General features: G+C 36.0%; 1 protein-coding gene across 3 annotated transcripts in view; it reads left to right on the top strand.

Moving 5' to 3' along the window:
* The window catches only part of AQR (aquarius intron-binding spliceosomal factor), a 107,943-nt gene that overhangs the window by 76,235 nt on the left and 18,438 nt on the right, over positions 1–13,270 (top strand). For all 3 annotated transcript variants that reach the window (XR_010839639.1, XM_059056463.2, XM_059056462.2), the window contains exons 26-31: positions 1,314–1,523; positions 3,342–3,479; positions 7,167–7,238; positions 8,806–8,993; positions 9,698–9,869; positions 11,827–11,997. Coding sequence is in view for 2 of the 3 variants with exons in the window: in XM_059056463.2 (XP_058912446.1) it covers positions 1,314–1,523; positions 3,342–3,479; positions 7,167–7,238; positions 8,806–8,993; positions 9,698–9,869; positions 11,827–11,997 (951 nt within the window). In the remaining variant the exon portion in view is untranslated. The remainder of the gene's footprint in view (positions 1–1,313; positions 1,524–3,341; positions 3,480–7,166; positions 7,239–8,805; positions 8,994–9,697; positions 9,870–11,826; positions 11,998–13,270) is intronic.

Raw genomic sequence — 13,270 nt, 5'->3', positions numbered from 1 at the left:
ATTTCATGGTTCCTTGTGAAACACAGGATATATGCATGATCTTGCAAAGTTGTCTGCATTAGACTCAGACTGTTAAGAACTTTGAATAATGGAGTAAAGATCATGCTTAAATGCATGTTTGTCACAAAATAAAAATCACTAGGCTCTCAGTGAAAATTAGTTTTAAAAGTAATAGAAATAATATATAAATTATAGAACCTTAAGTAATAAATTTGAGAAATATGAACTTGAGGCCTCACAAGGCCTCATATTTTGAACACACAATAATCACATGGGGAAAGTTGTTTAAAAAGGGAATTCTCAAGCTCTGTCCCCAGAGACTTTGCTTTAGTAAGGTGTGGCATCCAGGTATCTACATTTTTATTTAGCTTTTCAGATATTCTGCCTAAGGACCACACTTTGAGAAACACTGAAATTATAACAGAAAAATTGAGAAAATTACAAAAATGGAGATTAAGTAGGAACTGAGTAGAGCCATAGTTAACATTTATAGCAGGAGGTAATTGAACTACCTATGTCACAAAAGTCATAAAATGAGCTTTCAAATATATACGCAGCTTAACCAGAAGTTCTTTATAAGTATACTAAAGAGAATTGGAAAAATTATGAAGGTCTAGGAGAAAAGTTGACAAGTGCTAAATTGATTAAAAAGCTGCTAGAGCTGAACTTAACCATATATGGAGAGAAACTGAGATAGTGAAAAAATGAGGAATTTCTTTGTCCAGAGAGGTTTGTTCTTTTTTTTTTTTTTTTTTTTTTTTTTGCGGTACACGGGTCTCTCACTGTTGTGGCCTCTCCCGTTGCGGAGCACAGGCTCCGGACGCGCAGGCTCAGCAGCCATGGCTCACGGGCCCAGTCACTCCACGACATGTGGGATCTTCCCGGACCGGGGCACGAACCCGTGTCCCCTGCATCGGCAGGCGGACTGTCAACCACTGCGCCACCTAGGAAGCCCATGTTCTTTTTTTTTTTGATCATCAATCATAAATTGTTTTGAATATGCATAGAAAATCTGAAATGTCTGAGATAAAGTCCCATGAGATGATCCTGAGGTTCTTTCCCATCCCATCTGTACATTTTTTATCAAAGAGGTTTTTTTTCCTACAGTCTTAAAGGTTACTTTTATAAAAGAAGGGCAGTCTATCAGTGACTTGGATAAGAAATAGTCCAGTTGGGTCCAAGGTTGCTTTTCTTTTCCTTTTCCTTTTCTTTTACCTACCAAATCTTATTTTTACATAATTCATTTTTTATTTTATTATTTAAAACATAAGAGCTGGCAAATTTAACCTCAAGTCTCTTTTTTTTTCTTACAGGTAATGTCTCGTTGGGAAGAGTATATCAGCAAAGTGAAAAATAAAGGTAACACGTTGCCAGATGTTACTGAAGTCTCCACTTTCTTCCCTTTTCATGAGTACTTTGCAAATGCCCCTCAACCCATTTTTAAAGGCCGGTCTTATGAAGAAGACATGGAAATTGCTGAAGGATGTTTCAGGCATATTAAGAAAATCTTTACTCAGCTTGAGGTAAGAGTTCTCAAGTTCTTTTAACTTTCCTTTAAAGGTTTTAAGCTTAGTTTGTTGGTTTTTTTTTTAATGTAGTAAGTGGAATATTCAAATCTAGCAAACCAGATTATTACTTTCAAGTGAGATTATTGGAAGCATTTATTTTTCTAGTTGAAGAAATAAGTAAAAATTAAGATATGAATTGAATCCCCATTTTTCTGGCTTTTCTGGTGTGAAAGTCTTAGTATTTAAGAAAGGAATGCTTTCATTAGGAGATTTAGCAATGGTTCTTTGATTTGGAATTTGGCCATTCTAAGTTCTTTATGCCTTTGATCTGTAAAAAAAAAATGAGGTTGCTATGTTAGCCAGGATGACTGTTCCTGATTATTAAGGTGAAATAAGAATCACCACTATATAAAGGGGACAGAGAAGAATATGTTTGGAACCCAGGGAGCCCTGGGATGCTTCATAGTTTTCTCATTCCTTATTGGAAACATCATTGGAAGACTACAGCAGTGCTTTAAAAGGATCGCATTCAGGCTCAGATTCCTCAGTAAGAACATTTAGGATTACTTCAGATAAAAAGGGCAAAGACTGTGTCTTTTTTAAAGTCTTTGTACCTTTAGGTATGATTTTATCCCTACTTCCTGCAACAATATCTGGCACATAATAGATGTTCAGTAAACACTGATGTGTGGTGTGAGTAGGTGGATAGAAATGGATGGATGGTAGGTACAGAATAATAATTATATAATGTATATACATATGTAATATATATGTAGTATGATAATGATAAGTAAAATTTTAAAACCTGCAAAACAGTATTATAGTATGTTCATGATTACACAAATAGAATGTAAAAGGATAAAAACATATAATTTATAATAGCTGTCTGGGGAGAGAGTCGGAAGAAGGATGTATATACAGGGTACCTCCACCTGTACCTGTGATGCTTTAATTATTTTTAAAAAACAAAAAAAAAATGTTTAAAAGTCTGAAGTAAGTATGATATAATGTTCTGATGTGATAAAACTTGATATTAGGTACTCTGCACGGGCTTGTTTGCTCCTCACATCCATCTGTTGTCCATTCCCCTCCTCTCCTCTATGGGGGATCCTCTGCCACAGTCAGGGCTGAGACTGGTCCTTGGAGTTTTAATTTCCCAGCCTCTCATGTCAGCTGACTTTTGTCTGGGTTTAGCCAATGAGAAATGTGGCAAAAATAGAATAGAGAAGCCAGGATATTTCTGCACCAGCTCTCTCGGCCTGAGGTTTCATCTCTTCCATGGCTCCAGTTTCTGCTGGCCTGGCCCACCATAGTTCCAGCTTATTCTGGTACCCCAGTTTCCGGGCTCTGATAACACTTCCTCCTTATTATCCATCCTAGCCTAGGAATGGTCATAATTTCCTGCTGTTGCCAGTCTCTGGGTTACTTCTCCATTCCCTGGTTGGCTTTTCTGCTCCTCCATCACCTGTATCATGAGCTCCCTGCAATATATTCCCTTTGTTATGAATGCTTGAAGTAGTTTCTGTTTTCCTGGAGAGACCTTGAGTAATATAGACACAATGGTGATTGATATTTTATTCAGTATTTTTGTCGATACTGTAAATATTTTATCTTATACCAAAAAAACAGTCCAAATTGTAGCTTGACTGTCAGTTATTATTTGAACTCAATTAGTACCTTGTTAATCATGGACAGAATTACAAATCTTTAGGCTTAGTTTATGAGATATTTATATTAATTTCTCATATTGTCCCATAAACTGGATTGTATGAATGTATGCATGAACTGTTTGTTTTCCTAAAATAGTATCTCATTGTTCCCCCACTTCCATAGGAGTTTAGAGCCTCTGAACTGCTTCGAAGTGGACTAGACAGATCTAAATACCTTTTGGTGAAAGAAGCCAAAATCATTGCTATGACCTGTACTCATGCTGCCTTAAAACGACATGATTTAGTCAAGTTAGGTTTCAAGGTAAAGACTTATATTTTAGTTCCTTAATTCATCTATGCAGCTGTTAGTTCTCTTCCCTCCCCCTCCCCCCCTCCTTCCCTCCCCCCTCCTCTCCCTTCCCCTCCCCTTCCCTTCCCTTCCCTAGGCCATTTCCCTTGGACATCTACTTCTTACTGAAGTTTGCATTTATAACTACTTTTAAATGTCTCTTTTAAAAGTGATGATAACCTCCCATGTTTATATGATTAGTAAACTCTAAATCTAATTTTTCTAAATTTAGTTATCAGCCATATGTCCTTTAAGTAACACCATAACCATATGATTGTCGAACTAACTTATAATACTTGTTAAGGTACATTAGTTTATTTTCACTATGTTAAAAAAAAAATCTCCAAACAGAAGTAAAAGCTTTATACAAATAATATTTGACAACGTTTTTCACCCATTGAAATCCGTACACTTGTTTACCTTTTAAGCACACATCCACTCCCAGTTATTTGTTCATTCAGTAAATAAAAAGCCATCTATGTGAGGATGTGTAATACAGTTATTTATACTGTCAAAGGAGATATTTAAATGACTTCATCTTAAGATAAGGACTGGAGAGCTAAAGGGCACTGTTACTTGTTACTCAGTTGAAATGGAATTTAATAATTGAGCAGTAAATTTGAATTTGCAGACACTTTGCGACTTTGCTATTGATACTGACTAAACTCTGATTTTAATGCACATCATTTAACTTCTCTGCAACTGTTTTATCTGTCATTACTTATAGTGTTTGTGTACTGGTTTGAATTTAAAGTTAGCAAAAGCATTTGTTGTTGATGAAAATAACTGACAATTTTTAAATGTTATGAGCTCACTGGAAGATAAGTGCTAAATAAATTCAAGGTGATAGAATTATTGTTATCTTGGATGAAAGTTTCCTCAGTTGCAAGGTAGGACAAATATGATAATTTATTAAAAGGTAGTGTGAACTTACCTAGTGGTGTGAACTTACCTTTTGCAAATTAGTGAGAATTTTTCACCTAAATATTTTTTTCTTGGGGCTGACACATAAAATATACTTTGGATTGATATTAAATTATATCAGTTTAATAATACAAGGAAATGATGCAGTCTAAATAGAGCATTTTATGCTTTCATGCAGCTGTTCACATGCATATTCTACAAAACATTACTTGTAGCTTATCACATTTTCATTGATTATTTTCTTACATTGTGCTATATACATCTAAATATAGTTAACATGAGTGCTGATAGTATCCCTTACATCTTTTATATTTTTAATTTTGAAGTTTCATTTTTATCAAACTAACACATGCATCTGATGTAAGAGCTTAAAAACTTTGTAGCTCTAATTAACGTTAAAAAAGGCAGTCCCCTACTCCCCTGTTGCTCTCTAATTAACCTTTCAACTCTTCTAGTATTTCCTTGTCCTTTCATTTATATCAATAAAGAATGTTAAATTTCCATTAGGCATATGTTTTGGTTCTGTGCTGTCCCCAAAGAGACATGCAAGCACATTTATGTACTCTTTTCCTTCCTTTAAAACGCCCAGTATAGTTGTGTTATAATTTTGCTTTGTGATTAAAATCTCCTTTTTAACAGAATCTATAGATATGTTTTTATAAGTTAAATCACATTAGATTTGCAGAATTATTTCTCAGGAAAGAGGCTCTTTAAGCTGTCGTCTTTGAGCTGCTCCCACTCTGTTTTCCATATTGTGTCTATCACCTTCAGGGTCCATGTGGGAACTTCTGAGAAAACATGGCTTTTTGAACCCCTCCTTCTCCTAGGTTCCCATCAGGATGACCTAATTAATCATTGTAATAGGGAAATTTAGCATTAGATAGAGCTAGAGAAGACACCATCCACATGCCTAAAACTTTCAGGTAGTTTCGATAGAAACAGTGCAGAACTGAACCTTAACTTTATCATGTACAGTGGAAATCCAGCTCAGCTACCAGTCTTGAACAAATATAAGCATATTTTGGTAAAATGAGTAGCACAGAAATTAGAGGATATATGAACAGTTAATTTAAAAGAATTAGTTAAGTATTAAGAGCAAATATCCTCCCCCTACCTTCCACTTCCTTGGAAAACAAAATAAGGGGAGAAAACTTTGAAAATAGAAAACAAAGGAACTCTAATTGTACTTAGTGAAAGTCTCAAAGAAAGTATTTTACCAATAAAACAAGGAATAGGATATCATACTATCATAAGTAGCAATCAGAATTAGAAGTGGAAGGGAAAAGATAAAACCTGTTGAGAATAAATCTAGAAGAAAATTGGACACATAGAAGAGGAGGTACATGAAAGAAAGAATGAAATTTCCTTAGGTTGGAGAAAGACTTGATATTTCATTATTTTATAAATGTGCAGTGCCTAACATTCCTGGAAACTGACCTAGAGGGAAGATCAGGCTTCAAACAAGTACATAAATATACGGATAGAATCATAAATTGTGATGTGCCATGAGACAAAGGCACAGAGTACTGTGAAACCCGTTTTAGATTGAGAGGTCAGAGAAGGCCTGGATAAAGTGGGTTTTAAGCTGATACTTTAAAAATGAGAAAGAGCGGAGCAGACAAAAAGTAAAGAGAAAATAACATGTTCAGAGGGCCTGAGGCATGAATGGTTTTACCATTTCTGAGAAAATGAAATAGGTCAATGTAGTTGAAGCTTAGTGAGTAAGGAGAAAGGTGACATGTAAAGTATGAGAGGAAGGCAGGGGCCAGATTGAATACAGGCCCTAGTTAACACATCCCTTACAGTCCACATTAAGGGTCCTTTTTTCCTAGGACAGATGGAAACTAATGAAGGGTTAGAAACCAGGTGACGTGATGTAATGACTGTTATATGAGTGGTTTAGGGGAGGCAAGACAGGAAGGAGAGGGACTAGTAAAGAGATTGCTGGCAGTAGTCAGAGTAGCAGCTTGGATTAGAGTGGTGGTGGTAGTAGAAATGTAGAAAAGCGAATAGATTCTAGAGGGAGATTTTTTTGTTTGTTTGTTTGTTTTTGCGGTACATGGGCCTCTCACTGTTGTGGCCTCTCCCGTTGCGGAGCACAGGCTCCGGACACGCAGGCTCAGCAGCCATGGCTCACGGGCCTAGCCGCTCTGCGGCATGTGGGATCTTCCGAGACCAGGGCATGAACCCGTGTCCCCTGCATCGGCAGGCGGACTTTCAACCACTGCGCCACCAGGGAAGCCCTAGAGGGAGTTTTGAAGGTAAAATTGACATGCTTTGGTGATGGATTGAATGCTACAGGTGGAGAACAAAAGGAGATTGTTGAGTGCCAAGTAGGATTCACAAGGGAAAAAAAATACTGCAAAATACTACCTAGGGTAAGAATACCAATGGAAATGACCTCATATATAATCATAGGTTGATTCTCGCTTATATAGAACTTCAAAACTGAACTGAAAATAACTAAATTGATCATCGCAATCCAAGAAATGATAAATGAGGCTTCTTTAGTGTAGAGTTGTATGTTTAGGGAACTTCCTTAAAGTTAAAGACTTGAATTGGAGAAGCGGTAGGATAATGGTAAAGAAGATCATGAACTTTCTGTTTGAATAATTTGTTGTTATTTTGATCTGAATTATTTGAGGGGTTTTGGGATGCCTATTACGGTCATTGTTGTAGCTGTTTAGCTTTCAAGTTCTCTTTTTGACAAGCTTTTTTTTTTTCTCCCTTTCTCAGTATGACAACATTTTAATGGAAGAGGCTGCTCAGATTCTGGAGATAGAAACTTTTATACCTCTTCTTCTACAGGTAAGATACTGAGATTGAGACAAAGAAAGTAGAGTTTTGGGCTTCCCTGGTGGCGCAGTGGTTAAGAATCCGCCTGCCAGTGCAGGTGACGCGGGTTCAAGCCCTGGTCTGGGAAGATCCCACATGCCACGGAGCAGCTAAGCCCGTGTGGCACAACTACTGAAGCCCGTGCGCCTAGAGCCCGTGCTGTGCAACAAGAGAAGCCACCGCAATGAGGAGCCCATGCACCACAATGAAGAGTAGCCCCTGCTTGCTGCAACTGCAACTAGAGAAAGCCCACACGCAGCAATGAAGACCCAACACAGCCAAAAATAAATTTATTTTTTAAAAAAGTAGAGTTTAAAGAATTCTGGGGGGTAGCATCAGAAAACTACACAGTTTGGGGGTGCTAATTGCTATGATTATGTGTTCTCCTTAACTTCATTATATTTGGTATTCTATTTTAAACATGTAAACTTCCTTTAATCTATTCACTGGTTATTGAGTAGTTTGTATTGTTTGGGAGCACTATTTAAAAATTCATAGTTTATCTCTAAGTTTTGAAAAGACTTAGTAATTTTAATCAAGAAAATTACATTGTTAGGCAGTGTGGAGGGAAGATGAGCTCCTTTTTCATTTCTTTTATTTAGAGTTGTTTCTGGAATTGTTTTTGATCCCTGGGTACATTGCTTTTCTTTATTTTGTGCCTGAATTTTTTTAGATAAATGATGATGTTTAAGAATGTTTTCTTGGGCTTCCCTGGTGGTGCAGTGGTTGAGAGTCTGCCTGCCGATGCAGGGGACATGCCCCTGCATGACCGGGACGTGCCCCGGTCCGGGAGGATCCCACATGCCGTGGAGCCTGCGCGTCAGAGCCTGTGCTCTGCAACGAGAGAGGCCACAACAGTGAGAGGCCCGCGTACTGCAAAAAAAAAAAAAGTTTTCTTATTGTACAATAGCCTTTATTATGGAGCATAAAAAACAAAATGTGGAATTCCTAATTGAAGAATAGAGGCTACTCTAATTTATAGATAAATTGTGTTCCAAAAGTTGTTTTATAAAGCCAAGTTATTTGGGACTTGTATTTTATCAGAATATGTTACAAGGAACAAGGAGACAGGTAGAGTAGGAAACGGAAGTATTAGTATAGGAAGTTAAAGAAGGTATAATTTCTACTGCTTTGGGGGGTTCACAGACTGGCTCTTGGCATAATTGTGATACAAAGTATTTACTTTGACATCCTTCCATTTCCCTGCTTGGGCATCTGTTTCTTTCTGTGCACCCTTTGCCTAATTATGATCTAAGTCTCCCAGACCTCTTTGGGTTACCCTACATATTAAAGTACGGTAATTCCGTGCTTGCCTCTCAATCCCTTCATCCTCCCTCACACACTGTCAGCCAAGAGCAATGGTACCCATAGAAGTCGCTCTATAAATTTCCCAGAATCTTTTCTGTGGAACTGGGGAAGAGCAAGAATTAATAGGCTGTTAAAGCCATCTTGTGAATAGCAAGAATCTTGTGCAATAAATTGGAGATTAACAAGGTAATATATTAGAATATTTTGCCATTTCCTCGCTTTTTATTTCTAGAACCCTCAGGATGGTTTTAGCCGACTAAAACGTTGGATTATGATTGGTGATCATCACCAGTTACCTCCAGTCATTAAGAACATGGCCTTTCAGAAGTATTCAAACATGGAGCAGTCTCTCTTCACTCGCTTTGTCAGAGTTGGAGTTCCTACTGTGGACCTCGATGCCCAAGGGAGGGCCAGAGCAAGGTAAAGGAGACAGGGCAACGGGGGGCAGGGAGGGTGGATGTTAGGGATATTACTTCTATTTAAGGACATCATTTCGATGATCCAAGTATTCGGTAACATCTTCTGTGTAGACTCTTATCTGTTATCCAGGAACTTGCCTGGATACAAATCTACAAATTGGAAAGTACCTTTATTACCTTCAGCATGGGGTGTGAATTGACCAAATTATATCCTTCATTTTATTCATTGAGATTAAGTGACTTATAAACTAAGAGCTTCTTTTCACTGTCACCTCCCTTTTCTTCATGCCCCCAAAAGATATACGATTAATATCATTTTGAAATCTAAAGCTAGAGGTGAACAAGAGGAGAGCACACTAATTCTTACTTCGTAAAATGTACAGGTCCACTCTCTTAGTTACCTCAAAAATTTTTTTCACTGTGCAGGTTCTTCCCGGATTTGTTAATTTAAGGAATAAAGGTAGCATTTACCTCAGAGAACGTAATGGAGCTATCATTTCTTGTAATATCATCAGTCTTCTGATTTGGTTACTTACAGGGAGACAAAGGTTGCAAAAGCATTATTGCTAAAAAGAAGAGCACAATGTGGATAATATGAAAATTAACAGGAAGAGCCCATCCCTTAGAGACTCTCTTATATATATTAAAAGGGGATTTACAATGCTAATATTTCCTGTTTGCGGGGGGGGGATTTGTCTTTGAAAGCTTGTGCAACCTCTACAACTGGCGATACAAGAATCTAGGAAACTTACCCCATGTGCAGCTCTTGCCGGAGTTTAGTACAGCAAATGCTGGCTTGCTTTATGACTTCCAGCTCATTAATGTTGAAGATTTTCAGGGAGTTGGAGAATCTGAGCCTAATCCTTACTTTTATCAGGTAAGAAAAAATAGGAAACTTTTAAGTTTATTTTGCATTTTCCTGGCTGAATTACTACCTAAATCAGTATTACTGAACCACTTGGACAAACCATTAAATAAAGCAAAGTTAGATCTCCACCTCACACACAACACACAAATTTCCATTTCAGATGGATTAAAGATATATACACCAAAGAAAAGAAACTTAAATAAACATACTAAAAAAGAAGAAAATAATGATGAATATATAATGTTGGGCTAAGAAAGGTCTTTTTAAGCTCATTACCCAAATCAAAAATCATAAAGAAAAATATTGCTTGATTGAGAGCAAAATTTATTTTCAGACTTTAAAAAACAATGGGTTGAAGTCTGGATGTGTATAGAACTCTTTAAAATCACTTATAAAAGAATCAACCCCCCAACAGAAAAATTCAATAAGAACTAGAATATGCAATTCACAAAAAAAAGATATAGATTTGTAGCAAGTATAAATCACTGGAATATATTTTCACCTCTGTTGGGTTAGGTTTGGGAAACTATATTCATGCAATGCTTGTAGGAAAGTAATTTGGTGAACATATTGTTAGTATGTATTAAAAGCAATACTCTCACTTCTAGGAATTTATCCTTAAAAAATGGACAAATTTGCAAAGACTTATATGCTAAAATGTTCGTCACATCTTTTTTTATTGCAAATTATTTTTGAAAGGAGAAACAACCTAAATGTTTTATCAGTAGGGATTAATGATACTTTCACTTACTACGTATAATACTGAATAGCCACTAAGAGTAACATAATAACTTGGTTTACAGACAGGGAGAATTTTTATGCTGTATTAATGAAAAAATCAGCTTGCAAAGTGTATCTATAGTATCCCGTTTTGCTTTTTAAGAAGCAAAACATACATATAGAAATATGTACAGATAATCTCTACAAAAAGATCTGACAGCATATGCACCAAAAGATTTGTTCTTTTATCTATGTTAGCTGATGCTTAGATAAATGTAGTTTGTTATCAATATAGAAAATGAAAAGATTTACACAGTCATGTGACTCCTGTCTTCCAAAGAACGAGAAAATTTAGATGAAGAGGTAACTGAAGCTGTGTGTCACCAGAATACAAATGATTTTTCTGAAGGTCTTCCTGTAATTTTCCTATTGCCTTTACATGAAATCCAGCTTCTTGTCTTTTTTGATTTTCATGTTATGTTTATGTTCTCGTTTTATTTTCTTCTCTCATCTGTTACTTTCAATTTAGTCTCTGTTGAACTGGACTAAGCAGCCTTGTGTATGCTTTCTCACTCTCAAGTAGTGCATTTAAGTCTTGGTCTTAAACTCCTTCCCATCCATCTTTACCTAGACCCTCTAAGGTCACAGCAGGCCAGAATGATCAATTTGAGACCACATCCTCTTCCCATCTGTAGTGGTCTGGTAGAGGTGGCAACCATTAGTAAGAGAACGAACATAATACACACACAAAAAAAAACTAAGAAGTATGAAGGAGAAAGGAAAAACATTGTGTAAAAATTGAGAACCAACTACGGTACTGCTGGATGTATATGTTAGACTGGATTTTCTACTGACTTCTAAGATAGTTACCTTGCTTCTTTATGTTAATATTTCTTTCCATAACTATAGTTGCAGTACATTGTAACAGGATATTATTGATCTGTATTGTGATTGTTGTGGTCCTAGAAATATTAAGCCTTTAAGTTGGTGACTTTTATTTTATGATTGTTCCATGTGTTGCAAATATATTGCAAATGTTAAAGGGAAGTAATTACCACATACTCTATTTTTATTTATCATTGTTAATTTAGGATAAGTTATTGCTCAGTTTTATGAGAGGTATTCACTTGTCCAAGATATTAACTGTTCACTTCTTGAAGTGTGATAAATGAACAAATTGTGCTAGTTAACTGTTTTTTCTATAAAGGGAAATAAATGCACAATCTGATTAATGTTTTCATTACAGAATCTTGGAGAGGCAGAATATGTAGTGGCACTTTTTATGTACATGTGCTTACTTGGTTACCCTGCTGACAAGATTAGCATTCTAACAACATATAATGGACAAAAGCATCTTATTCGTGACATCATCAATAGACGATGCGGGAGCAATCCATTGATTGGAAGACCAAATAAGGTAATTTTACAAGTATAATACGTTCTCTTATTCATGTTGTTGGCAAGATGGAAAAATTTATATTTATTATGAGTTATTTATGTTGTTCTACCTTGTCTCTTTGCTATCTCCTTTTAAAATATGTGAGAAAATGAAATAATAGGAACTCTATAAATTATTCTCTGGCAATTCTGTCTGACAGTGTTATTGGTTTGCTGTGAATGTCTGTCTCAACTATCACATTGAAGATTTTTGTTGACAGTAATCAGAAATAAGTGTTTCTGAAACTTTTTGTTGGTAAAATGATGTCTAATGAAACTATTTATGTCCTTTATAGTAGAAATAGGAATTGTAGCATTTTTAAATTTTGTTTGTTTTACAAAGGTATAATTTGTACTGCTTCTTATTGTGTGTGTGGGGGGGGGGTTTCTTGGGGGTAAAGGAAAATCATAAAGTACATTCAGACCTTAGGATTTTTTTTATACTTCTTTATGTGATGTGATGGAGTAATTGCAAATAAAAATGAAGATGCTTGATTTTGTCAATACAGGTTTGAAAAATTAGAAAGAATAACAAAACATAAATAAAGTATTAGTAATGATGCAATTAGGACTTTGTGAACATAACTATATAAAAGCTCTTTTACTTTTTCTTGGAAATCATCCACAAGTAAGAGAAAAATGGGAGGAAGAAAAAACAAATTCCATTTTTAGTGAGAGGACATGTGACTAATATCAAGAAGAAAAAATGGGAAGAGAATTTAGGGGTCCAGTCTTGAAAGTGCCAGTAAAAACACACTTTCTGAAAGTGGTGGCATACTTTGAATTATAAGAGCCACATCCCTATTATTCAACAACGGATATGGGTATTGGGGTGAGCAGAAGCCTTTCTGGTTCCAGACTGATTCAAAGAAGACTACAGATGAGCTATACTTGAAAAAAATACACCGTCTCTATAGTAACAGTGAAAAAGAGAACCATCTGTTGTTAAAATCACTGAGCCTTTAGAAGAAAGTTCTGCTCACCCTAACCTAACCTCTTGTGCATAGCTAATCTGAGAAACCCACCTAATCAGTGGTAAAATAGAGGAGAAAAGGAAACTAGCACAAGCTCAATTTATAAATGAGGGAAAGAGCATCCAAATAAACTAATTGATAAGATAACATACTCCAGATAACATGTTGGCCTAGAACAGATGAAAAATTTGAATGCATATTTGGGTATGAATTTTAAAATACTTAATGAAGTATGCATTTCTGTGAGGGAAGGCTACAAAACAGAAATTGAAGAACCCA

Source organism: Kogia breviceps, chromosome 3, assembly GCF_026419965.1.
Source record: "Kogia breviceps isolate mKogBre1 chromosome 3, mKogBre1 haplotype 1, whole genome shotgun sequence".
Classification (NCBI taxonomy): domain Eukaryota; kingdom Metazoa; phylum Chordata; class Mammalia; order Artiodactyla; family Physeteridae; genus Kogia; species Kogia breviceps.
The sequence above is the reverse complement of the archived record's forward strand: the minus strand, read 5'-3'. Positions and strand labels throughout refer to the sequence as shown.